The 27767-nt window shown below is 43.7% G+C and overlaps 1 protein-coding gene across 1 annotated transcript; it reads right to left on the bottom strand.

Annotated features, from left to right (window-relative positions):
* Positions 1–9616: 9616 nt before the first annotated feature.
* Positions 9617–26490, bottom strand: LOC115471729 (G-protein coupled receptor 54-like). The gene is made up of 5 exons (XM_030205528.1): positions 26265–26490; positions 19309–19433; positions 15615–15750; positions 10732–10970; positions 9617–9991 (listed from the first exon to the last, which is right to left on the bottom strand). Exons 1-5 carry the CDS (start codon positions 26488–26490, stop codon positions 9617–9619), a joined length of 1101 nt encoding a protein of 366 aa, XP_030061388.1.
* Between the last annotated feature and the right edge of the window lie 1277 nt (positions 26491–27767).

The following is a 27767-nucleotide window of genomic DNA, read 5'->3' as shown; positions in this document are numbered from 1 at the left end:
AGGTTCAGTATCTTCCCTCCATTGATTAAGGGCACCAAAATACCCAGCCTCTGACCTCACCTGGTCTAAAGGTTAAGCCTTTTCTTCCCCCCCCCCCCCCCACACTCCCAGTCTTGGTTGAGGAGTAGCCTAGTAGTCAGGACTTTGATCCTGGGGAACTGGGTTCAATCCCCACTGTACCTCTTTGTGATTCTGGGCATTGCCTCAGATACAAAATAAGCACATGTATATAATATGTAAACTGCTTTGATTGTAACCACAGAAAGGTGGTGTATCAAGTCCCATCCCCTTTCTTCTCTCTCCCTGTGGGTCCAGCACTGATCCCTCACCTCTCTCACTCCCCTGTAGTCCTGCAAAGTTTGTCAGTTCCCAGCGGTGGCGGCATCAGCAGCATGACAGGCTGCCTTCAGCCAGCCCCTGGGTCTTCCCCCCCTGCTGGCATCCCACCCACAGGAAACAGCAGCAGAAAGAAGACCCAGGGACTGGCTGAAGGCAGCCTGTCAAGCTGCTACTACCAGCAACTGTACAGAACTGCGGGGGAGAGGTACACATTGAGTTCTCCTGCCCAGAGTTAATTGGTCTGTGGACCTTAAATTTAAGAACTCATGATCTGATCTGGTTGGTTATCTCCCAAAGTCAACATAACAAATTATTTGAATGTTGAACTCAATATCTATATAAGAATTTCATCATTTGTAAATAATTCCTTTAGGTATCTTCAAGGCAGTGATATGTATCAGAGTTTATACAAAATTCTTCTCCAGCAGGAACCATAAGAAGGCATTTTCTATCTTCATTCTACTTTGTTCTTATGTTCATAGCTCTGTGTTGGTTCCTAGATTCTCTCATGGGACGATAGAGAGAGGGGCAATTCTGCTCAAATGCTCCTTATTTCTTCCTGGCTGCCTGGCAGCTCATCCAAGGGAAGGTTCAACTGCCAAGTTGTATCAGGATGTGTAGCATGGTGACCTGGATGAGGGACCCTCTTGCACAGGTTGTTACAGTTATCTGCCTGTCTTATTTTTAGCGTACGTAACATGTATCATAGCCCCACACCAAACAATTTAAACTCTCTCATATAGAGGCATATTTTCAAAGCAAGTTATGTAACTTTGTAAGTCTATGTGCTTTGAAAATGAGCCCCCGTCATGTCACTCTGTTAACTTTTTTTTTTTGCAGTCCATTCAAAGCTGTTGAGTTTCCTGATCAGTCCAATTTAATTTCTTGCACAAAACTTCCACAATTTCATCAAAACACTGATCTGAAGTTACCTTTGGAAGCTAATTAAAAAATGTCTTGCTAGTCCAATAAAAAAGGTATCATCTTATTTTCTCTGTTTTGTTTTATTTCTATTTATTACCTTTAAACAGGGACTGATAGGGCCACCACATCACTGTAATCAAAACACTTGAACTTTATAGAAATGGAAAAATGTATCTGAAAAATAGCTGAAGATGTTATGGAGAACCATATGCCGACACACCCATATTTCAGTTATTGCCTCAGGGCAAGCAGTCTCCTAAAAAAGAAAATGTCAAAAGAAACAGACAGAGTGGCAAAAATAGGTCTACAATAACAAGATTTACAAACCTATATCCGTTAGCTCATATATCTCCCATCATGCAGCCAGAAAAAAATGGCAGCCCTGCTAGTGATATGTGAGGCTCAATCACATGACTGAAAGGCACCAATCAGAGCAGGCAGATTAAATTCAAATAACTGTTATCCACTCAATCTCCAGATTTAATCCATAAGGACGTATTTAAAGCAAAATCCAAAGCTGTTCTTTATAAGTTAAAAGAGATTCTGGATCACCACCCTCCTGCCTCATCACTATCTGATCCAAAACCCACCACCCTCCATTGCCCCTGGTACAAAATAAGTACCTGAATATATGTAAACCGCTTTTAATGTCGTTGCAAAAATCTCAGAAATGGAATGTTTCTTGTCAAGCCAATGCTGAATTAATGGTGCCGTCACAACATTGCAGTTAATCCTAGATTTGTGTTCAGTGTGTTGTACCTTAATGGATCACCCCTAGTACAACCAACGCAGACTAAATTGCAAGGGCAAAGAATAGAGTATATCACAAAACTGGAATCACAAATAGTGTTAGATCTAGCACTAATCTTTAAAGACATTTGTGGATCTACCTTTGATAGTGTGTTGGCTTCACTGATAATTATAATTAGTTCAGCATTGGCTTGACAAGAAACATTTCATCTAGATGGGACTAGTGACAGGGATGGGGCTGGTGAGAGGCTGAGGGAAAAGAAGTGAGGCTGGGGAGGTGATGAGTACAGATGATGGAAATGGGGGATTACAAAGTAGATGAACGGTAGGGAGAAAGAGGCTGATGAAAGAAAGGTGGGGAATGGAAGGATTAGGGAAGTAAGAGTAAGAAATGAAAAGTTGGTAAGTGAAAGGTTAAAAGAGGGAGGCTGAAGAATGGAGGGGGGGGGGAGAAGAAAAAATGAAATCTAGCTATGGGTAGATAGAAAAGCAGGTGAGAGAAATGAAGAAAAAGATGACACACAAGGATCAGAATTAAAGATGTAGGGGTGGAAGGGAAGAAGACAGGGAGAGTGAACAAACAAATTGGAAATAAGATCCTGAAGAAGGACTTAAGAGAAAACCAATAAGATGAAGTGGTAAAAACAAGCCAAGCCCAAACCAATGGAAAAATAAAATATACCAAAGGTACCAAAAATGCTTTGTAGAGAAATAAATATATAAGAACAAGCCGTTAAGCCCATTAAAACGGGCAACATTTTTTATTTGTGAAATGTAATTCCCTTATTGGTGTAATATTTTGTGTGTGTGTGTGAGAGAGAGAGAGAGAGAGAGAGAGAGACAGAGAATGTGTGTGTGTCTGTCTGAAAGAGAGAGAGTCAAGGAAGGAGGAGATAAATTTCTCCCTGCTTCTGTTTGTCTTGTAAAAGTACAGGAGTTAATATTGTGTGTATGTGTGAGAGAGAGAGTGAATGTGTGTGTGTGAGAGAGAGAGAGAGAGAGAGAGGAAGTGTGTGTGTGCGCCTGTCTGAAATAGAGAGTGTGAGAGTGAGTTACGAGAGAGAGAGAGTGTGTAAGTGTGTATGACCATCTCCTCCTGGCTCTCTTCTCTCCAGGTCCCTTCCCCTCCATGGGCACCTTTTCTCCCCTTCCCGATCGCAGTCTCCTCCTGTTTTCTCCTCTTTTCCCTTTACTTCCCCTACTTGGGCACCAGCTCTCCCCTGCCCTCCATAATCACCATTTCTCCCTTCCACTCCATGACCACAGTCTCCCTTGTTTTTTTCATCCCCTATTTCCAGCATCTATCCCTCTCAAACATCTCTCTCTCTCTGTGCCCTCCTTCTACCTGCAATTTTTCCTGCTCTCCTGAGTCCCTACCCCTCCCCTTGGTTCCCTTTCTCTATCTCTGTTCACTCCTGAACCCTCACTCCTTCCCCCCCCCCCAGTCCACATTCTCTCTCTTCTTATACCTGCTCCTCTCAGCCCTCCGACTTCATCTTTAGTGCTGCAGGCATGCTTCTCCTTTCAATCGCCCGAAACCGCTGTAGCGTCCTGCCTCTTCGGACAGAACTTCCTGTTTCTGGGCAGGATGCTAGAAAGGCTTCGAGCAGCTGAAAGGAACAGCATGCCTTCATAGCTGCATAGCTACAGGCAAAAATCAGAGGGCTGATATGGTGCCTGCGCTAGTATGCCGGGCTTAGTCCTCTTTCGCACCGAAGATGCCCAGAGGCCACTGGTGGAACTCGGAGGAGGTGCGCCTCCTCCTAGGCCAGATCGGCAGCTAGGGGGGCATCCGTTTCCTCATGGCCTCCACCAGCCGGCCCAACAAAGCACTGCGGCAGAACATCTGTGCGAGCTGGCGGCGCAGGGCTACCCGCGCAACGTGGCCCAGTGCTGGGCCAAGTGGAAGAAGATGAAGCAGGCAGGCCAGCCCGTGTTTGGTGAGTGACGGATCCCAGCTGATTTCAATGGCACGTACAGAGAGACCTGTGACATGCCACGCACTGTTCTGCGCATGCATGGCACATCGGTCACTCTTCATTTATAAAGTAGGATAGGTACCTAGTACAAGTGGCTTGGGGAGGATCTCCTTAGCCCCAACCTGACCCTCCCACTGCTAACTCCACTGCTGCTGCTTCTCAAGATCGGTAGCAGCAGCCAAACAAACAGAAAACATGCAAGGCTAAGTCCTCTGTGCAGGCTGCAGTTGCTGCTGCCTTCTCCAATATAGATATTTTGTTTTGGAGGAGGTGGGATTGCAGGAGCTGGCAACAACTTGCTGTTATTTGGGATTCTGCCAGGTACTTGTGACCTGGATTAGCCACTGTTGGACACAGAATACTGGGCTTGATGGACCATTGGTCTGACCATATGGCCCTGCACCATTTTTATTATATTGCAGCAGTAACTGAGATGCCAGGGAATGGGGGAGGAGAAGATGTTGGGGGATGGATAAGGGAGGGGAGAGATGGATGGAAGGGGGTAGAAACAGGGAAGATGCTGGAAGGAATGGGGAAAGATAGACAAAGAAGATGCTGGATGGAAGGGGGAGAGCAGATGCTGAATAGAAGGGAAAGTGATGAATGGAAAGAGAGAGGGGAGAAGCTAGATGGAAGGGGGAAGAGAGAAGAAATGATGAAGGGGAGAGGGGCGAGGATGGTGAATGGAAGGGGTGGGGGAGAGAGGGGAGAGGATGGTGAATGGAAGGGGAGGATACGGCGGAAGGCGCGAATGGAAGAATCGCAGCGCTTGAGAGAAAGTGTGAGCAGCTGGCACAAAAGGCAGACGACCTTGAGAATCGAAGCAGGCGCAACAACATAAGAATATTGGGCATACCTGAATCGATCAAGGAGAAGGAGCTCCGCAGGTTTGTGGAGCAGTGGCTGCCCACACAGTTGGGCCTGGACCTGGAAGGGGACAAACTGCAAGTGGAGAGAGCCCACAGGGTGGGAGCAGAACGCGCCAATGACAGCAGGCTGCGGCAGGTGATGGTCAAGATACTAAATTACATGGAAGGGGTGGGTGCGAGAGAGAATGGTGAATGGAAGGGGTCAGAAAGAGAGAGAAAGGATGGATGGAAGGGTTGAGAGAGAGATGCTGATCTCTCATATGAACCACAAATAGGACAGGTGGTTGGTTCAACGTACTTTCTTTAGACTTCATCTGATCAGATCAATTCAACACCTTATACAGCCCTCTAAATATTCTCGTCCACACCCTCATTTCTCAACTAGATTACTGTAATTCACTTTACAAGGGGATCAGGTCAAATGATTTGTGCAGACTTCAGTTAGTTAAGTTAGTACAGAATAATGCACGCCAGCAAGTTTGATCACATAACACCCCTCTTGAAAACAGCTCATTGGTTTCCCATAACTCACAGGATCACCTTCAAATTACTCTTGCTAGTATTCAAAATTCTATCTTCAGGTGAACTCGCATCTTTGTCATCTCATAAGGTTCATAACACCCCATACTCTCAGACCTCAGAACTAAAACCAAGTTAAACTACCAAGTTGTAAAGAATTAGTCCATGAATAAATCAGCTCTTCAATTTTCTTTGTGCAAAGGCCTCTGAAATTTACTACCCCTACACCTAAGACTACAGACATCATTACCTCAATTCAAGACCAACCTTAAAACTTTCCTGTTTAATGGTGCATTCCATTAATCCTTTCATATTTAGGTGAACCACCTAGGCAAACCCCAGGAAATGACTGAGGACTTTCCTACTATTTGTTCCTCTCTCCTCTTGCTCTTTGATTAAATGGAGTTCTACCCCCTTCTCTGTCTAATGTTCACGTTCACACTATTTCTTTTTTCAGTATGAATATTGTAAGCCGCCTAAATAGCATATCCATTTGGTGGAATAGTAAATCCTAATAAACTTGAAACTTGAGATGGTGGATGGAAGGGATGAGAGAGGTATGCAGGATGGAAGAGGTGAGAGAAAGGAGATGCTGAATGGAAAGGGGAAGAGAGAGGAAATGAAGAATGGAAAGGGGAGATGAGAAGGAGGAGATGGTGAATAGAAAGAGTAGAGAGAGAGAGAGAGGAATTAGCGAATGGAACAGGGGGGAGAAATAAGATGATGAATTGAAGGGGGGAAGTGATAAAGGAGATCCTGGATGGAAGGGGGCATACAAGAGGAGATGGTGAATAGAAGGGGAGGATGGTGGATGACATAAGGAAGAACTTAGCTAAGCTAGAGGAATGGTCTGGAATTTGGAAGCTAAGATTTGATGCTGGGGAGTGCAGGATCGTGCATTTGGGCTGCAAAAAGCTGAGGGAATGGTAGAGTTTAAGGGGTGAAGAACTTTTGTGCACGAAAGAGGAAGCAGGACTTGGGTGTGACCCTATGTGATAATCTTAAGTTGGCCAAACAGGTAGAAAAAGCAATGGTGGGATCCAAGATGGCCGCCTGAGTAGATGTGCAGGAAAGAGCTCCAGATACCCTCCAAATGTTAGCCAATTGAGAAGCCAGGGACCCGTAATGGGAAAGCAGAAGGGTAAACTCGGAGTGCCTATCTCCACAGGCAGGGTTGATTCCCCTCTCCTGCGGCAACTGACGTTGGAAGAATCTGGGCTCCAAATGCCGGGAGCTCGCGCGAACGCTTTGGGAGGTCCGGGAGAACAAGCTGACCTAAGTGCTGAGGGAGTGAGCCCTCCTTCAATAACGGCTCCTCCAAGACCGGGAAGTGAAACTGCGGGAGCGAGAGAGCAGCAAGCTGAATCCGGAAGTCGGTCACCAGCGGCTGCGAGTGGGGACCCTGCCGCCGTGTCGACGCCAGTGAGTTTGCCAGCTCAGATAGTAATGTCTGAAAGAAGTCCTGACGTACCTTCCATGAGTCTTGTATTGAATAAACCATTGACCGTTACATTGGATTCTTTGTGGGAGGCAATACAGGGACAGAACACCAACTTGCAGCAAATAACAGGTATTTTGAAAGGTGAAGTAACGGAGCTAAAGCGATCGCAAAATTACTTAACAGGGAAAATTGCAGAACAATCTATAAAGATGGAACTTTTTGATAATGATCTTAAAATGGTGAACTCTTCTACGCAAGTATTGATGAAAGATAGTAGTCTCCAAAAGCGGAAGATAGAGTATTTAGAAAATCAGATTAGGGAAAACAATCTATGTTTCCTCAACTTTCCTAAGTCTCCTCTCATGCCAGCTCTAGTTATGCTTAAAAAGTATTTTAACAAAGTATTGGGAATTCCCCCTGAGGGATATCCACCTATTACAAGAGCATTGTATATTTCTGGAGCTGGAGAGACAAGATTGCCTGTTAACCCCCAATCTGATTTAAATCTAACGTAATTCTTAAAGTCCTCATTGGATGTTATAACTGAGAGAACTACGCTTTTGGTTACTTTTGCCTTGCAATTGGATCGGAATAACATTTTCAGGCTTTATTTTCGTCACACAAATTCACCCTTCCTGGGTTCAAAAATACAAGTGTTTCCTGACTTTGCACGAGAAACTCAAAGAAAAAGAAATCGATTTTTGTTGTTAAAAGAAAGAGTATTACATATTGGAGCGACCTTTATGTTAAGGTTCCCCTGTAAATGTTATTATATTTCTTTGAATTCTGTTAATTATATTTTCTTTGAACCAGCGAAGTTAATAGATTTTGTTTCCTCTAAAGAATGTACTGCAGCAGTTCCTGATTGCTAGCGTGTAGCCCAGCTGCGTCCCTCTAGGCTCTGTCTACTTGATTAAGTATTAATTTACTTTATTTTATTAGAGTTGATATTTCCTAGTTCTTGGATCAACATTATGTGGACTAAATATTTAAAGACTTTTCCTTTATTTAGAGAATTAATTCCCATTTTCATGATATTTTTTATCTTGAAAGGTGTATTTATGTTGATTGCATAAATGAAGATTTGAATAAAGTATAAATAAAAAAAAAAGAAAAAGCAACGGAGAAAGCTAGAGGTATACTTGGATGCATAGGAAGAGGAATGGACAGCAGGAAAAAGGAAGTGATGATGCCCCTGTACAAGACTCTGGTGAGATTCATTTAGAATATTGTGTACAATTCTGGAGACCCACCTTCAAAAAGATATAAACAGGATGGAGTCGGTCCAGAGGATGGCTACTAAAATGGTCAGTGGTCCTTGTCATAAAGCATATGGGGACAGACTTAAAGATCTCAATATGTATACTTTGGAAGAAAGGCAGGAGAGTGGAGATATGATAAGAGACGTATAAATATGTGGCATAAATACACAGGAGGTATAGGATGAAGGTGAAAGGGGATAGAATTAGAAGTAACCTGAGGAAATACTTTTTAATGGAAAGGGTGGTGAATTTGTGGACCGTCTTCCCAGTGGAAGTGGTAGAGATTAAAACAGTAAGTGAATTCAAGAGAGCTTGGGACAAGTATATAGGATGGGAGTAAGGGAGTAATAGGGAGAGTAGATGGCATGGATGGGTAGACTGAATAGACCATATGGTCTTTACCTACATTTTTCTGTGTTTCTATGAGAGAGGAGATAGTGAATGGAAGGGATTCGAGAGAGGGGGAAGATATTGGACGGAAAGGTGAGAGAGATAGAGAGGAGATGCTGGATGAAAGTGTCGTATGCCAGTCCCAGCTGAATTGTCCTGTGGCCAGAAAATGCTGAATGAGCCCCATATATCCTGTACCAGTGCCCGGACATGGACCTGCATTGAATATCCAGGTTTAATTCTAGAAAATCAGAGTGATCTTCTCTTCTGTCACAGAATCTCCTCTCTCTTCCCTCCTAAAACTTCAGAGACCTGAACTCATCCTGTAAACTCTGGAAGAACCTAGTGCAGTGGCAAAACACCCCAAAATCTCTATATCTTGATTTCTTCAATCCATCAGCTGCTTTGGCCTTCGGAACTCTCTCCTGCAAATTCAGGTACTTTCTGGGTGATTCCTAATCCTGAAGGTTTCAAAGTGAAAACCTAAAATGTCTTTCAAGAAACCTGGATCTCTTCTTCGAATACGAGAACTTCTGATCTAGGACCTGTGTCCATGGCAATAAACACCTTCAAGTTCAGGCTCCAGCCCTCTCATGGATGAAGAAGTAGTAACACTAAACCACTTTTTCCTTGATACTTAGACCAGGTTGGAGTTTAGAACCCAACTCTCATCAGGGCAGGAACTCTTCTCCTGTGTCCTGCACCCTGTACAAGAATGGCAGAAAAGACATAAAGAAAAAAATCCCTCCCACTCATATTACATCATCATAAATCTCCATATCCCCTCCCATTTTCCAAATGCACAAAACACTCCCACATACACTCCTTCAATTACCATCAGAGGCTGATTTAATGTCTGAAAACTTTCACTCAGAGGCTTCTCTTAGTTCCTCCTACACAAGAAACTGGAAAAGCACAGATAAATACATGTCAGTACTCTAAATGAGAATCTCATGCACATCACTTGAAAGTTTTTGATGAATGCAAGCGACTCAGAATCCCTGCAGAGTCTGTGCTTCATATATAGGGTTTTGAGCATCTATTCTTTCATCCTATCTTCCCCTCTTCTAGACCTGAAACTACAATGCTTCTGTCTTTTGCAAATGACAGTGTGAGACTGCGTAACACAGTGCAAGCTGTTGGCTATTTCAGCTCATTTTGGGTAGAATCCATGGCCACAAATTTCATTTCATTATTGCCAGTAGCTGAGGTTACATTCCCATCTCTCACCTTCCTACGAAACATGAAGGGAAAGGCCTTCTTAAAGGACTTTCTGAACCTTGCCCCCATGAAGCCATAGACAATGGGGTTGATGGAGGAATTAGCATAAGACATGCAGTTCGCCCAAGTCTTAATCTTGTAGGTAGTGTAGTTGACTTTGAAGTTGGGATCAAAGCCTTGAAAGAGGCTGAAGAGCTGAATGGGCCCCCAGCAGATGGTGAACAACAGCACGATGACCACCACCATCTTAGAGATTTTACTTCTCATTGCAATGGTCCTCTCAGATAATAGCTGAACCTGAAATGAAAAGCAAAGAGGCACAACAGAGGTATTCGTTAATTAACAGCTTTATTGTTTCTGAGGTCAGAAGTCTCCAAAAACATTTCAATATTTAATTCTTTCCATGTTTATCTGCCATTCAAGAAGCAATTGGGCTTTGTCGTTTTACAGTTTCATGGGTAAGAAAAGATTTCAATCCAGAATGTTGTAGAATTGGAATCAATAAAAGTGGGCACAGAAACAAATCTGAGTGTTCATGTAAGCATCTTCTTAGAGAGCTAGAATAGATGCTCAGGATGTATGTGTTGGGTATGACGTTACAGACGGAGGTAAGGCAAATGCCATCATCTTAAATTTGGATTATTTGTGTGGAGGAGATGTGCTGTCCCTTTTAAAAGAGTGATATGGGAGGAGGTGTCCTGTCCTGGTCAAGGAAATGGACTGAACATTATTGACATGAGCTACCCCTGGGGCAGATATTGTGGTGAGATGAGTAGTTATTAAAGACTGGGGATGAAAATAAGTTAATATGATGAAATCTGGTAATGCTGAGGAGACCACTGATTATTACTTGGTTACAACCTTTGGGTCAGGCTTGAGGTGATGATGAGTCTGGTCAATCTCTTGCCCTAGATACATTCCTATTGCATTCACGTGAATACATTGAAGGGATCACAGAAGACCTTGATGGATGGAGCCCTGATTGTTCAAATCTCATGGTAACAGGGGTATGGGGGAAGTGGGTCCTGCTTTCTCACCTGATGACTGTCACCTGTAGGCTCCACCACTGGCTGTCCCACTCTCTTCAGCATCAGGGAGTAGCAGAGGCAAGTGGTAAGGAGAGGCAGCAGGTAGGCAGCCAGAAACTGGTAGAGGATAGATGCCTTCTTATGTGCATCTGATGGGAACTGTTCAATACAGTATGTCTGGTTCCCGTACCAATAACCATCTTTCATCTTCTGCGAAGTTAGGATGGGGGTGGACAGAAGAAAGGAGCCTGGTGGAGGAAAGGAGAAGAGCCAAGGTATACCATCAGGTTATCGCTGTAAGCATGAATGGACCCCGCTGGTTTCCCATGAAAATGCCAAGGTAGTCAGGGCATAATGATAGAAGACTCAGTATGAGCCCACCTCTTCAATGTCGCCTTCGGCACCTAACCATTATATCTCTATTCAGGAAATCTAGACTGCCCTAGTAGTAGTAGTATGAGGCACTTTACAGATGGATTGGACAAATCAAATTGTATATATATTATTAGTAGAGAGTAATAGTCACCCACACAAGTCCTCATCAAGATTTAAACACAGATAAATCAGGGATCCATGGCACAGCTCACACTGACACGACAAGTAACTAGTCTCTTAGAAATTGTGGGGCCTTGTGCAGACAAATTCAGTGGGCCCCCCTGCCTAGCCCAGCCCACACCTAACCCCGCCCTTTGTTGACAAGAAGTGTTTTAAAATTTGTACTTATGAAATTTCAGATAAAGACAAATCAAGCAAAACGTACACAAAACTAATTCAAATAAGCACAATGCAATTATAGGAAACCTGGTATTAAACAATGAAAATGAACTGAACAATTTCTGGTTAAGTCCACTACAATTAGGAGTTCCAATTCTCATACATAGAAGAGAATAAAGGAAAAATATTAATTAAGAAAAGATCCAGGTATGTGGGCAAAGTACTTTAAAATTCCCCCATTACTGTAACTCGCTAATATTGAGAGGCAGCAACTAGTAGCCAAAAAATAAGTCACGTGCACAGGTTCCCAAAAAGATATATTTTACTAAAGACAAAATCACAGCATATTTACGGGTAGCAAAATTTTCCCTAAATCGGCTATAGCAAGCCAAAGAGTATTTAGGGAGACCTTAGCAGATAGGGTTGCAATTTTTGACAAAGAGAAACCCAACACTGCCCTGCTCCATGACCATCCCTTGCCTTGCTCCAAGTCCCTTGCCACATCTACTGTTGCACCCTGGAGTGGAGGAGTAGCCTAGTGGTTAGTGCAGTGGACTTTGATCCTGGGGAACTGGGTTTGATTCCTACTTAACCCTCCATTGCCCCTGGTACAAAATAAGTACCTGTATATATGTAAACCGCTTTGAATGTAGTTGCAAAAACCTCAGAAAGGCAGTATATCAAGTCCCATTTCCCTTTCCCTCACCCTGCCCCTCTATAACCAAATGTCCACACTAGGGTTGCCATCTCAAAAGGCAAATTAACACATGTATGTACAGTTGATGATTGTTTTACAAACCCTGTCTGATGTTACGAAAAACTCAAGTTTGAAGTCACCTCAATAAGGTCAACAAACAATCCCTCAACTGCAAAACACTAAGGACAAACCTGTACAAAAACACACTCAGAACTTTACTGTACCATAACAGCACTAACTCCCAGGATGCAAAGAGAAACAACCTTATCTGTGAAAAGTCAGCACTGTAAATATTACATCTGACCCTAAAACCCCAATACACTATCTAGTGAGAAAACAGAACAGATGAGACTGCTAAAGAACTCTACACAGAAACTACATGCTAGCAGAATAATGCATCTTGCTCACATGTGCAAAACACAGACAGGCCATCAACAAATATGAAACAAGGAATCACAGACTAGTAAGAGATACAAAAGCAAAAATCTGAACTGGAAAACTCATGGAGTCAGAATCTGCCTATACAGCAAACTAGACAAACAGAAATGCAAATGCAAGCCATCAGAGAGGCATATTTCCTGAAGCTGACATGTTCCAACTGATAAATTCAAAATACATTTATTTCTACCTTTGTAATCTGAGCACTTTTTTCCCATTTTATTTGGTCTGTGTCTCTTCTGCTTTTCTTGGATCTCCTGTCCATTTGACATTTCTTCCATCTCCATGTCTGTCATCCAACTTCTCTCTGCGTCTCTATCTGTCCTGTCCAGCATCTCTCCTCTGTGTCCCTGTTCAGCATCTGACCTCTTAGCATACCTATCTGCCCTTTTTCCAGCATTGTCCTGTGTCCCTGTCTCTACTTCATGCTCGACATCTCTTGCCTCCCATACCCCAAAAATCCAGCATTTCTCACTCTCTATTCCCTGCCCCCCTTGTGGTCTAGTATAACCTCTTCTCTGCATCTGTGGGTACGTGTCTCTCCTCCTGTTTCACTCCCCACCCCCCCTGATCCGGTCTCTCTCTCTCTCCACCTCCATCTCCCTGCAATGCCCCCACTCCTGGCCTAGCACATGTCCATCTGCCTTCCAGCCCCCCTCCCCAGTCCACATGTCCATCTCCCTCTAGCCTCCCCCCTCCAAGCTCATGTCCATCTTAATCTTTATTTTCCCCCAGGTATACCCCCCCAACAGTCCAGCTTATATCCATCTTCCTTTTCCTCACCCCCCCCCCCCAATGGGTTCAACATACTTCTCCCTTCTCCCCACCTCAAATCAAGCATCTCTCCCTCCCTCCCCGATCCTCTAAAGTTACTTCAACCCCGGTGCCAGCTGCAATTAAGGCACACTGATGTGGCCAGCGTCAGGTCTTTTTCTCTGTAGTCCTGCCTTCCATGCGGTAACTTCTTGCTTCCACACGGGCAGGACCAGCAGAGGGAAGATCTCAACACTGGCCCCAGTAGTGTACCTTAATCGCAGCCGGTGCTGGGGGTGAAGTCATAGGAGCCAGCTCTGTGAGTGCTGTTGGTGCTTGAGCACCCCCAATATTGAACAAAATCCTTGACTGTGTCCAGGAAAAGATTATTTCTGTTGGGTTTAGCATCCCCAATAATTTTGAAAAGTTGGCTCCTATAAGTAACTAGAGGATGCAGTAGGGAGAGACGCTGAATTCAAGGTGAGGAGAAGGGAGACGCTAGATTCAAGGTGAGGAGGAGAAAAAGGGACATGCTGAGGTTGTTGCCACAGAGCCTCTGGGAATGCAAGACCCTGTGCAACCGCCCCTGTAGCCACTGCTTAAGACTGGCACTGCCAGCACATGTCCACCTCCCTCCAACGCCCCCCCATGTCCATCTCTCTCTCTAGTTCCCCTCTGGGTATAGCCCCCCACTACAATAGTTCAGCTTATATCCATCTCCCTCTTTCTCTCCCTCCCCCCCCCCAACACTTGTGTATACAGCAGGGGGAGCTGAAACTGAATTAAATGCTAGATCCTCTCTATGTTGTTGTACATGGCTTCTTAATTTTCTGGTTGTGCAGCTTCCACCCTAAGAGGATATCAGGACACAAACAGTCAGTGGGGGTTTTCAGAATATCCATATTGACTCTTCATGAGATTGTATGCAAATCTATGGATAACCTGAAAACCCAACTGGCTGGCTGTGCTCAGTGGACTGACTTGAGAACTATTGGTGTAGATAAGGACTTCTCCATATTCCACAACTACTACTGAGGCAGGAGAAATGCTTAGGCCTTGCTGGTCTCTCAAGGGAATTTTCTAGAATTTGGAATCTGCTCAACTACATAAGCGCACAAGCATTTCTGTACTGGGACAGACCAAAGGTCCAGCAAGCCCAGTATCCTGTTTCCAGCAGTGCCCAATCCAGTCACAAGTACCTGGCAAGATCTCAAAAGGGTTTGATAGTTTTCACGTCTTTTTTTATATTTCTAAAAGAAACCCTGACTACAGTCTGGAATGAATGTCATAGCGAGAGGATGGGTCCCAGCCCTCCAAACTTTCTCTGTGTGGAGATGCCAGGGCGTGTGCTCTCATAATAAATCTTTCCTCTCTTTCATAAAATGCTTCCATGATGGGTTACATGGATCACAGATGGAGCTTCTGAGGACCAGTGGGCTATGGTGGGGATCAATTGGTGAGGTTGGGGCTCTCTCTGCCTTTTCTTTGTAATATAAGGCACGAGGGGTATGGAATCTCCCTCAGCAGGGATGAGACTCATCAGATACCCACTAATTCTTCGTATTTGTATTGAAGGGGGGGGGTGGTATGTGTTGCAAACAAAGAAGAGGATTCAGAACCATCTCATCACACCTGATCTTCTCACTTGTAAGTCTCCAAGAGCTCATGGGCTGCTTCTGAGAAAGAATGCGAGACTGTGTCCTCTTTACATCACTCAGATACAGTTCATACACTCAGGGCTCACCTTTCAATCAAAATCATTAGAAACCTCCTTTTTCTCCAGACACACCCTTTTCAATACCCCCAATTTAAACTTCTCTGAATCTCTTGAGATTTCTTCTGAGAAATAGCAGTTTCCAATTATATTTCCCAGGTCCTAAATAACCAAATCTTAAAAGCAGGTGAATGGAAACCATGACAGAAATGTGCAAACCTTATCTCTGTGTAAAGCTTAAATTCTGGCAGTTATATTTTTACCATACGAGTGATATACTAAATTCTGTGCATACGGGGAGGAGCAATCAAGGATCTCACTGCTTGTATGTGTTTTCATATACAGTCGGCTCCTTTCAGCAAGGAGGCACACAGGGGAAGACCAGGCCTGCTTACTGTGCAGGTGTAAGTCACAGAGGCCGATAAGGGATCATCTTTATCACATCATGAAAACATGCATGGCCTGAGTCTGAGTGAAACACGGGGGCGACGGATCTCAGCTCAGCGGTTGCACTACGGGGGCAGTATGCAGATGTGGCAGAGCTGTACGGCTGCACCATGAACACTCAGGACATACCGATCCAGATGCAGATGCTGACGATCATGGCGGCACGCGCAGTGCGGTGGCGCAGGGACTTCAGAGGGTAGATGGTGGCATAACATCGGTCGGCACTCATGGCAGTAAGAGTGATGCAGGTCGCCTGCACCGTAACCTACATTGGCAAAGTAGAATGGTTAAGCACTGAATCTGTGTAACAGCTCTCCCTCTCCACCCCCCATGGAAGATGTCAGAGTGCTGAGAATCCCATGTCTCCTGCACTACCAGCTTCCCCCCCCCCCTACACATACGCATTCTGTTTATAGAGAGACAGGACTGGACCCACTGCAGTAACTTTAGTATTAGAGTACTGGGCATCCCAATCCCCCCCCCCCCAACCCCTATGTTCAATATTAGAGTGCTGAGCATCCCAATTCTTCTTCCTAGTATACTTGAGAAGTTGAACAAAAGCCTGTCAACAGGAGTTGTTCCCATAAGCTGGAAAAATGCATTTGTACGTCCAGTCTTAAGTACTGTTCCATTTCTAATGTTTCCTATCTAAATTACTAGAACGAGTTGTCTATTCTCATCTTTATCCTTTTCCTGAAGATACCTTAATCTTCTGAGCTAACCACTTTATTTAGTGATCTTCACTCTACTCTTGACAAACACAAAATTTCACTTCTAATTTCACTTAATCCGCATTTCATGTTGTTGATCACGCTCTCCTTCTTCTTCGCCTTTCTTGGCATTTCAGACACTGCCCTGGCTTGGTTCTCCTCTTTTCTATCGGATCATTCCTTTTCTGTCTCTGTTGGGTCCTCCACTTCAAACCGCACATCTCTTCAATATGGAGTCCCCCAAAGTTCTGTCCTCTTCCCTCTTCTTTTTAATATTTTTCTCAGTCTGCTTGCTTTTCTTCTCCATGAATGTAAACTTTTATATTTATGCAGATGATATCCTTCTGGCTTTTCCTTTCATTCCACTTCATAACGACCTCTCTAAAGTACAACTCTGTCTTGACACCATTTTATCATGGCTTACCGAACACAGGCTTGTTCTTAACCCAGATAAGACTCTTTCCTGCTGGGTTACTGGTTCTTCTCCAACCCCTAAAATTCCTTTGACCCTTTTCAAACGATTAGTTCAACTGGTTACTTCTTTCCATTATCTGGGTGTTCTATTAGACTCATAACTTTCTTTCTCCCAACGCATTTCCTCCATTCTTAAATCCAGTTTCTGTTCTCTTCGTTGACTCTGCTCTATTTGCTCTTACTTTGACTTTCTATCTTTACACACTTTGGTTCACACCTTTGTCATTTCCAAAATTGATTACTGTAACTCTATATATGCAAAACTTCCACAATCTCAGTTAAAAGAAATAAAGAACTTTTCACAACTCAGCTGCTTGCTTTCTTTGTAGGACCAAGCACTATGATCATGTCATCCCTTTGTTCCATCAACTCCACTGGTTGCCTTTTCCCTTTCGTTCTTTTTTCAAAATTCTCTGCTTGGTCCACAAGTCATATCATACTTGTTTTCCTTCTTTTCTTTCTACTTCGGTTATTCCATACACTCCTACTAGATCATTCCGTTCTTTCTCCCAACCGCTAAATCTACACATCAAGAATCCACCCGACACTGCTTTTTATTTCCTAGAACCCAAATTGTGGAATGATTTACCTCTCTCTATCCGCTCAGAACCCTCTTTAAAAAAGTTCAATACTTAAAACTTACTTTTTCTCTTGTACATTTGTTCACGCTTTCCAAAAATACTAGGACTAGGGGGCATGCAATGAAGCTACAATGTAGTAAATTTAAAACGAATCGGAGAAACTTTTTCTTCACTCAACGTGTAATTAAACTCTGGAATTCGTTGCCAGAGAATGTGGTAAAGGCGGTTAGCTTAGCAGAGTTTTAAAAAGGTTTGGACGGCTTCCTAAAGGAAAAGTCCATAGACCGTTATTAAATGGACTTGGGGAAAATCCACTATTTCTGGGATAAGCAGTATAAAATGTTTAGTACATTTTTGGGATCTCGCCGGGTATTTGTGACCTGGATTGGCCACTGTTGGAAACAGGATGCTGGGCTCGATGGACCTTTGGTCTTTCCCAATATGGCAATACTTATGTACTTATGAACTCTCAGTGAAGTCCAATTTCCTGATATCACTATTGATAATTTAAGCCTGTAAGTTTCTTGTTGCATGATTCCTTCCTATCAATAATGGAATTCCATTTCCTTTTTTTTAATGCTTATTTAATTTTATTATTTATGTTTTAGTTTTTGTAAACCACCCTGACCTGTGTATCCACATAGGGTGGTTTAACAAATTTTAATAAACATAAACAATTCAATACTTCTCATTCTAGACCATTCAGGATTTTGTAGACCTCAATCACTTCTCCCCTCAGCCAACTCTTTTCCAAGCTGAAGAGCCCTAACCTCTTTACCCTTTCCTCATACGGGAGGAGTTCCATCCCCTTTATCATTTTGGTCGCTCTTCTTTGAACCTTTTCTAATTCTGCTCTCTCTTTTTTGAGATACAGCGACCAGAACTGAACACAGTACTCAAGGTGAGGTAGCACCATGGAGCGATATAGAGGCATTATAATATTCTTAGTCTTATTTTGCATCCCTTTCTTAATAATTCTTCGCATCCTGATTTCTTTTTTGGCTGCTGCCGCACACTGGACAGAGGATTTCAGCATATTGTCTACAACGACACCTAGATCTTTTTCTTGGGTGCTGACCCCCAAGGAGGACCCTAGCATTAAGTAACTATGATTTGGATTATTCTTCTCAGTGTTGACATATGGAGAATCGACTGGTTGGCTCCTGAGTGGCCCTGTTCAGCGGGGGTTCTTGATTTTGGCTCTTCAAAGGTGTGATACCCTTTACTCAGTTTCCTGGGACAGGTGCCACAGTGAAAGTGGAGTTGCATGATATGAAACTGCTTTCCTGTCCCTTGCTGGGGTCCTCCCCACAATTTCTTGAACTGTGTCTACAAAGAACAATCATCAGATCCAATAAAGATCAGTGAGGGAGACCTCATCCCCGTCCCAAGGGAAATGCTTTCTCTCACCCAAGGGGGTCTCACGCCCAACCCCTACTTGCCTAGCTAGCCTGGGACACAACCATTGTATTTATTTAGATTTAAATTTAGCTAATACCTATTCATCAGTGGATCAACTTGAGGCAAGTTACATTCAGATATGGTAGGTATTTCCCCATTCCCAAGGAACCTCACTGCAAGCACACACAGGGTTACACGAGACTTATTTATAGATAACACATTAACAGTATTAATATGTATTAACAGAGAAGCACAGTTTAGTGAATCCAGCTGTATGTTCATATCTGAGGAAACTGAGGACAACATCACTTGCCCAAGATCAGAAGTGTTAGAGGATCTGATAGCTGTTCTGGTTCTCAGCCTGCTGCTCCTGTAGATATTCTTCACCCTCAATCCCTCTCTGACTTGGAATTAACCTGCTATAAATATTCTTCTTCCTCTGATTCAGGTTACACTCCCTCTCCTCCACCACTCTGAACTGGCACTCACTTCCTGTAGTATTTCTCTTGCCCCACACCTCAGAACTCAACTACTGTAGGTATGACCCTCCCCATAACTTGAGGAGAATAGCTACAGTAAATATCAAGCCACCACACCACCTCTCCAGCTCAGGACGCATCTAGTGTAGGTATCCACAACCCCAAACTTGGGACTCACCTGCTGTAAATAAGCCACAAACTTGCACAGAAAGTCCCCAAATATCCAGCTGGGCAGTGGGTAGAGAGTGGCAGTGAAGGGCACACAGCACACCAGAAAGATGATATCTGTGGATGCCAGGTTAGCTAAAGACACAGGAGGCAAAATAAAGATCCAGTTACAGCAAGAGTATAGAGACCTCTAACCAAAAACCAGAGAGACTGCAGTCAGGGTACAGAAGGAGACAGGCTGCGTGTCACACCCATGAATAGAGCAGAAAACAGAAGTAGGGAATGACCCAATGGCTTCCAGTGAGAGAGCTTGGTGTCAACAAGGTCTTTATTAAACAAGCACCAATATAGGAGCTGACATGGGACCATGTTTCAGCGGATAAGACTGCCTGCCTCAGGGGTCAACAGCACTTCAGGTGACAGCTGCTCTGTGAATGGTGCAGAACTCATGTTGTCTGGTGCAGAAAACTTTCAATGGAAATGCAAAGAGCCTTAAAGTCAAAAACACTCCCAGCATGTGGCTGAGAACTCACAAACGCTACTGCCACCAAGATCTCACTGGACGTCATTGCGTCATTCCCTACTTCTGTTTTCTGCTCTTTTGATGCATCATAGGGATCTTTTTCCTGTCTTCTGTTGTACACCCAGCAATAGAGACATAAGATAGTGAGGTAGTTTCCCTTTGAAAATTCACTAAACAAAACATTTGAAAATTTATGCTCCTGTATACAAAGCCGCACTAGTGGCTGGCATTGCGGTGCTGTTGAGAAAACCCGTTCACTTTGAATGGGCTGTGCTGGCATTGCCATGCGGCTTTGTAAACAGGGGGGGGGGGGGGGGGGGGGTTAGTATACACATATACAGGGTAAGGCAAAAAAAAGGTAACCCCTGGAGTTTTTTGTTGTTCTCAGAATTGCTTGGAATTTCAACATGAAATTTTACAGCTTTATTTCTTGTTACTATCTAAGTTATGTGCAGAGTGGAATGAAATGATCTTTAAACATGGTGAAGTTACAGACTTTTTAGCATGACTACTCAGGCATTTTCACTTGTTCAAAGATGTTTGCACTGTAAAACAACCATTGTTTCAAAAATAAATAAGGTACTAGCTTCCTGTTAATGATATCACAGTGCCGTTGACTTCTGTAAACAATAATTTGAATAGTTTGTATTTGATAATATGATAATTTATAGATAATTTCTTTTTAAAAGCATTTTGGATCAGAATGGCAATCATGGGCAAGATGATCTGGGACAGCCTGGGACCGATCAACAAGGCTGTTAAGAACTTCCCAACGTGAATGAAGGCCTATGTTAAAGCTGGAGGTGGACATATTGAGCCTTCACAATGACGGCAAAATTCTGACACATTGTTAATTGGATCATTTGAATGACGTAATTGTTCTGTGTTTTAGCTCAAACATTTTTAACATGCAAAACTTGCTAGGTAGTAACGCTAAAATGTCAGTAACGTCAACGTAATTGAAAGTTGTTTAACTAAATAAGCACATAAAATTTCTCATTAAAATTCAAAACGGTTGCTGAGAAAACTGCAAAAAATTGTAGGGTTTTTTTTTTTTGCCTCACCCTGTGTTTCTCTGCCCAAGGATACCAACCATAGGAGCCAACTTTTCTCAATGAGTGTGGGGTGGGGGGGGGGGGGGGGTGCTGAATCCATCACATTACCTATACTTGATCAAAGAGAAGGCATTTGCTCAATATTGAGTTGGCTCCTATGGTACCAACAGCCACTATTTGGCTGACTGCCTGGCAGGAGCTTAAAACTATACATGCCTCCACTCTACCATGCACCGTTCTCCAGAGTGACCAGCAGACCCTACACCACTCTCTCCACAAATTATCCTTCTACCCCTCACTCTTCCTTTTTTTTCCTCTTCTCTGTAGAGCTCTTCCAATCCCATCTTAGCATGTCTTGGAGGTTTAGGACCACAAGACTCCCAGACCGTTGAGATCCTGAGCGGCCAAGGGGGATTTTCAGGGCATGACATCACATGTTCCCACAACCTTCCCTCTCAGTCCTACCTCCACCCTTGCAGCAAAAAACAGTTGATGAGCATCCATACACTAATATGGTTTATGATTTATTGAAACTTACTACACCACCTAAACTAACTCGCAGATCTAAGCAGTTTACAATCTACAAACAAAATTCCACAGGAGGAAAGGAACTACAATAACCGATAGGAAAGAAGATAACACTCATCAAATATCCACACACTGAAATTCTGTGCAAGAATTGAAGGAGATATGGGTACTACCCCGCCAACCCCCCCACCCCCCCCGAAATGTTAACTATGTGCAATTTCTAGAATCCCTGGATCTCCCCCTCTATTGTTTTAAGGGACTCTTTGTAGGCTATGCTACCTTTCAAAGGACCCACATATCGCAGCCAAAAACCATTCAAATGATTGAAAACTGGAATAAATCTTCAGCACTGGAGAGCAGAAGTTACTGCTCCAGCAGTGTAATGTGGGTAACTACACAGTGACTGTACTCAGACTAGAGGCAAATTATTGACTTTCACTGCTAGGAAATAGTAGGAAAGAGATAGAAAATAAGACAAAGAATATTATAATGCCTCTGTATCGCTCCATGGTGTGACCTCATCTTGAGTACTATGTGCAATTCTGTATCTTAAAAAAAAAAGATATAGCAGAATTAGAAAAGGTTCAAAGAAGGGCAATCAAAATGATTAAGGTGATGGAACTTCTCATATGAGGAAAAGCTAAAGTAATTAGGGCTCTTCAGCTTGGAAAAGAGACGGCTGAGGGGGGACATGATAGAGGTCTACAAAATACTTAGTGGTGTAGAACGGGTAAATGTAAATCAATTTTTTACTCTTTCAAAAAGTACAAAGACTAAGGGACATGCAAAGAAATTACATGTTACTACTTCTAAAATGAACAGGAGGAAATATTTTTTCACCCAATGAACAGTTGAGCTCTGGAATTAATTGACAGAGGATGTGGTATCAGCCGTTAGTGTATAAGAACATAAGTGTCCATCAAGCCCAGTATCCTGTTTCCAACACTGGCCAATCCAGGTTACAAGTACCTGGCCAGATCCCACAACAGTAAAATAGATTTTATGCTGCTTACCCTAGATATAAAATACCAAAAGATATACACAGAGTGTGTGAATGCAAATATATGACCCCTAAGGGCTATTTGACTAAGGTGAGGAAGAGTCTCATATGTAATCCACGATAAGAATACTTTCATTCAACAGGTGAATCAATTATTCGTGTTCATGTCTTAATCATTGACTCAGCCTCCACCATCCTAACTATACTACCAAAGCAGTGACTTACACGAAATTCTCTATATATTAATTAATGTACACTGCACTTATCTTAGGCAGGTTGGTGCGCTCTTAAACCCCGACAGGTCCCCGTTTCGTATTCACTTTATCAAGAGGGAGTGCCACCAATTCCGATTACTGCCCCAGTCAGCACACATATATGTCTGGGGCAGTAATCGGAATTGGTAGCACTCCCCCTTGATAAAGTGAATACGAAACGGGGACCTGTCGGGGTTTAAGAGCGCACCAACCTGCCTAAGATAAGTGCAGTGTACATTAATTAATATATAGAGAATTTCGTGTAAGTCACTGCTTTGGTAGTATAGTTAGGATGGTGGAGGCTGAGTCAATGATTAAGACATGAACACGAAGAATTGATTCACTTGTTGAATGAAAGTATTCTTATCGTGGATTACATATGAGACTCTTCCTCACCTTAGTCAAATAGCCCTTAGGGGTCATATATTTGCATTCACACACTCTGTGTATATCTTTTGGTATTTTGTATCACGGGACAGAGTGACGGTCCACAATCATTTAACAGGTACCCTAGATATAAGAAGTGGATTTTCCCCAGCCAAGTCCATCTTAATAATGGCTTATGGACTTTTAGGAAGTTATCCAAACCTTTTTTAAACCCCGCTAAGCTAACTGCTTTTACCAGACTTTAATTACACATTGAGTGAAGAAATATTTTCTCCGACTTGTTTTAAATTTACTACTAATAGCTTCATTGCGTGCCCCCCTAGTCCTGGTATTTTTGGAAATAGTAAACAAGCGACTTATGTCTACCTGTTCCACTCCACTCATTATTTTATAGACCTCTATCATATCTCCCCTCAGCCGTCTTTTGTCCAAGCTGAAGAGCCCTAGCTGCTTTAGCCTTTCCTCATAGGGAAGTCGTCCCATCCACTTTCAGCCGGCAGCCATCAGCACTGAATTTCCAGGTTTCCAGAGCTGACTAACCATAGCCGGTGTAGTGCAATATTCAACACAACCAGCTATGGGTTATGGCATAAAGATAAGACTAACTTTTACGTGGTTCCATTTATGTGGTTAACCTGGTGAATATTGGCACTTAACAGCCAAGTGCTGCCTCTCCCCCTGAAACACCCCCGAAATAGCCAGTTTGCAGTTCAGCGTTAACCAGTTAAATGCTGATGAAAATTATCGAGTCAAGACCTGAACAGGCGATTTTAACTGGTCATTGTCACTGCAACACTACAGGCTCCAACGCTGTACGTGGTGAAAACCGAAGATGGAAAGGGCTACAGATGTCATCATCAATACTTCATCAAAACACGCAGAGCAGAAGGTTTTGGAGAGAATTTGGGGCAAATACTGATAGCCCTAAGGAGCTACTGGAGCCACAAAGCTGTTCTACACATACTGATGGGTAAATGCAGGCCACGGAGACTAAAGCAAGGAGCAGTATTATGCGGGTCACTCATTCTGGTTTCATTGTGAAGCCTACACCGAGGCTGCACTTGTAATTGACCTTGTGTTAGCCATCCTATTCATATGGATGCAACGGGTTCTTATTCTAAATGTCTACTGGAGGTGTAATATTGTGGTGGGCACTAGGTGTCACTATAACTATTGCAATTGGATAGAGCTATTCTGAGGCTTGTTAATACAAACAGCTTTAGATTAATGTGTCTATGAGTAGTTCTTAATTCTGCAGCAAAGGAGAAAAACTTTACAGTGGGTGCCACAGGATTTATGAGTCTCCGTGTGCTCACAGGCCCCCTACTGATTATTTTCCAGTACTGCCACAGGCCTGGTGGAGAAGGAGAGATGAGGGGAAGAATGAAGAGGATGGAAGGATGTGTGCAAGAGAACCTGGTAATGGACATTCCGGTGGACCTCCCACCATCCCTGCACTCGAATGCTCTCTGCTAAGATTGCCTGTACGCACGGAAATCCCAATTCAGGTTCAAAATGTATGTGCACTTTTTTATTCATGTCCTTGTCTTAACTGATAGGGATCTAAAAGATTATACTCCATCTCCTCCGTCACAAGTATGGAAGATTTGCCCTGGTCTAGACTTCTCTAAAAGAGACTGGGAATACGTCTCACAAGGAAGCATTTACAAGAACAGATAGGTCTGTCCACTACTACTGACTCAGCTGCTCTCACAAGCCAGGAAGGCCATTGCTCCTCCTTGTAAGTTATGTGATCAGCCTTCAAAAGTATCATTTACTCCTTACTCACAGGCAAAAAGAAGTCCATCCACCTCAACAACAACAACTTACAACTACTTCTCCTTTCTTACCCAGCTGATCATACGTCCCATCCCCAGAGACCAGTGACTTGCAAATCTGGAGCAGTTATCTTGGAAAAAGTTGCCCAGAGGATCACATGGCACTTCTGCCATCATACCAGACCACACTTTCTTATACATAATAATCTTCTCACCATCACAATCTATAGTGTCCAGCAACTCACTCCTTGCCTACCTCCTCCCCCCCCCCCCATTATGTCCAGCATCTCTCTCACCCCACTCATGCCTTGTGAGTTCCGTGTCACTTCCTTAGTGAAGACACTGGGAAGGAATAAATTACATCACTGAGATCATATCATGTTAAGACAAATAGTTTAAGCAAGAGAGTTACAAGAATAATACTACTACACTAAGCATTTCTATAGCGCTACTAGACGTATGCAGCGCTGTCCAGCATCTCCCTATCCTTCCCCTAAGCTGTTATGACGTCCTTTTCCTTCCTTACCTCTTCCACAGTAGTTCTGGCATGTCAGTCAGCTTGCCAACACAATACTCATTGCAACCGGTAGGGCCTTGAGCTTCTGTGCATACTCGAGGCCTGTGTGGTCTCACTTCTTCCAAAACAGGAAGTTAAGGGGCAGGACCTGTTGGCCCTTGATCATGTGCAGATGCTAAAGGCCCCACACTGGGCATGATGAGTGCTGTGTCGGCAAGCTGACATCCCAGGGCCACTGTGCAGGGGGGTAAGGAAGGGAATCAAAGTTGCTGAACACCTTGGGGGGGAAATAGGGAAATGCTGAACACAGACACATTGATTGCTGCAACTGTGCCTCCACCCTCCCAAATTGGTGGCCTAGATACACACAACTTAGCTATATGTACACACGCACATGGAATGCTTCGATGTACACACACGTCTGTGTTTATCCAAGCACAAACACTTAGAAACACACGGGAAAGGTCCATGCTTACCTATGAACTGATATATACATAGACACAACTTTAACCAGCCGGAAATCACCAGTCATTTTCAGCAGCACTTAACCAGTTAGTCCTGCTGAAAATAACCAGTTACCGCTGAACTGAAAACAAGCTATTTGGGGGATGCAGTCAGCACTTGTCCAGTTAAGCGCCAATATCCAGCATTTAACCGGCCAGATTAACTGCATAAATAGAACTGCATAAAAGTCCATCCTATCTTTATACGGTAACCCATAGGTTAAAGGCTGAACATTGTAGTTAATCGGCTATAGGTTAACTGGAAATTCAATGCCAGAACCTGGACATGGCCTGGCACTGAATTTCCAAGTTTAACGAAAGCGGCGGTCAGCAAAACGCTGGTCACTGCTGACTGAATATCGGGATTACAGTGTACGTCTGTATTTGTCCATGTGTGTGGACTGTAGACACACAGGCTTACCTATGTAGAAATTGGTAGCTGTCCTCATCTGCCGGTGTTTGGAGATAACAAAGATGACAAGTGAGTTCCCAATCAACCCTACAAGCATGATGAGGGCAAAGAAAAGGGGCACCAGCCATGCATCAGTCAAGAAGGGAACCAAATCAGCAACCGTCCCATTCCCATTCTCCCCCCTGGAGCCGTTGCTGTCCCAGTCTGAGAGACATGCAGCAGAGGTGTTCTGCATCGTCGCTTCCAGAGGTTCCAGATGGATCCACAGCCTTACTGCTCAGGTCCTGTGAGGAATGTGTTTTGATCGAGGTCTGTGGGTCTGTCTGTCATGGGCTCAGTGTGTATGTCTGTCAGCACCAGGGAGCAGTGTGTCAGAGTTAGTGTATCAGTGTGTGCCAGACCAGGGCAGTTGATGGACAAAATGGTCCCCTAGACAATGACTGCTGTCAGTGTCCTCCTTCCCTTTTCAGCTTATGCGCTTTCAGGCTGAGCAAAAAAGGCAGCCTGCCACCCTGCAGTCTCTTTTCTTGTCCACCTCCTGGTGAGGACTGTGTGTCTCTCATCTTCCAGTGATCCAATCTCTCACAGAGACCATCACGGCCCTTCTACTCTCCTAGAAAGCATCAAAAATCCACTCTTTGAAAAGCTATTGAGTTGTATAAACGAATCTCAGTAAAGTGCTGGTATTATGTATGTTCTTGTGAGAGCTGTGTAGAGCTTTTGAATACTATACCACATAAAACCAAGAAATTAAAGCAAAATGAAAGGCTCTCAGACTTTATAGCCAGACTCCAACGAGTTGGTAAAGAAATATAGAAACTTAACAACCAGTTCCATATAAAAGAATACAAGTTCTGGCTGCTTTTCAGCACTTTCTCTAATTTTTTTTGTTAATGTTTGCTCCTTTTTCTTAGATAGAAATAGGTAGCGAGAGCGCCAAACACAGTGGCAGCCAGTGGGAATCAGTGGTTGGTGGTCAGCAGAAAGAGTCTAGAGGATCATGGCCAGCTGTGGCAGTACATGGTTGGTGGTTGGCAGCAGGAGTCTAGAGGATCGTGGCTGGCTGTGGGTGTCAGTGGTTGGTGGTTGGCAGCAGGAGTCTAGAGGATCGTGGCTGGCTGTGGGTGTCAGTGGTTGGTGGTCGGCAGCAGGAGTCTAGTGGATCGTGGCTGGCTGTGGGAGTCAGTGGTTAGTGGTTGGCAGCAGGAATCTAGAGGATTGCGGCTGGCTGTGGCAGTACATGGTTGGTGGTCGGCAGCAGGAGTCTAGAGGATCGCGGCTGGCTGTGGCAGTCAGGGAGCTCTCGGTACTTCTAACTGGTCACAACCTCAGTAGCAGTGAGACTGACAGAATCCCTTCCCTCTAGCTTTGTAGTGAAATGGGGGGGGGGGGGGGGAGGGGGGGTTGCATGGCAACTAAACCCAGTCCTCCTTATCACAATATCACCACTTCATGTCCTTACTGAAAGGAAAGGAAGCCTGCCTCTGTGTCAGCTGCAGAAAGGGTCTCTCT

The sequence above is a fragment of the Microcaecilia unicolor genome, chromosome 6 (assembly GCF_901765095.1).
Source record: "Microcaecilia unicolor chromosome 6, aMicUni1.1, whole genome shotgun sequence".
Classification (NCBI taxonomy): domain Eukaryota; kingdom Metazoa; phylum Chordata; class Amphibia; order Gymnophiona; family Siphonopidae; genus Microcaecilia; species Microcaecilia unicolor.
Note: the sequence above shows the minus strand (reverse complement) of the source record. Positions and strands in the feature narration are given on the sequence as shown.

Excerpts from the sequence above, each read along its gene's own strand:
- LOC115471729 (XM_030205528.1), bottom strand. The coding sequence starts at position 26,490 with ATGCAGAACACCTCTGCTGCATGTCTCTCAGACTGGGACAGCAACGGC. Across the intron at positions 19,434-26,264 it reads AGCTACCAATTTCTACATAG|CTAACCTGGCATCCACAGAT; the intron begins GTAAGCCTGTGT and ends CTGTGTCTTTAG. Across the intron at positions 10,971-15,614 it reads CAGCATCTGCATCTGGATCG|GCTCCTTTCTTCTGTCCACC; the intron begins GTATGTCCTGAG and ends TTCCTCCACCAG.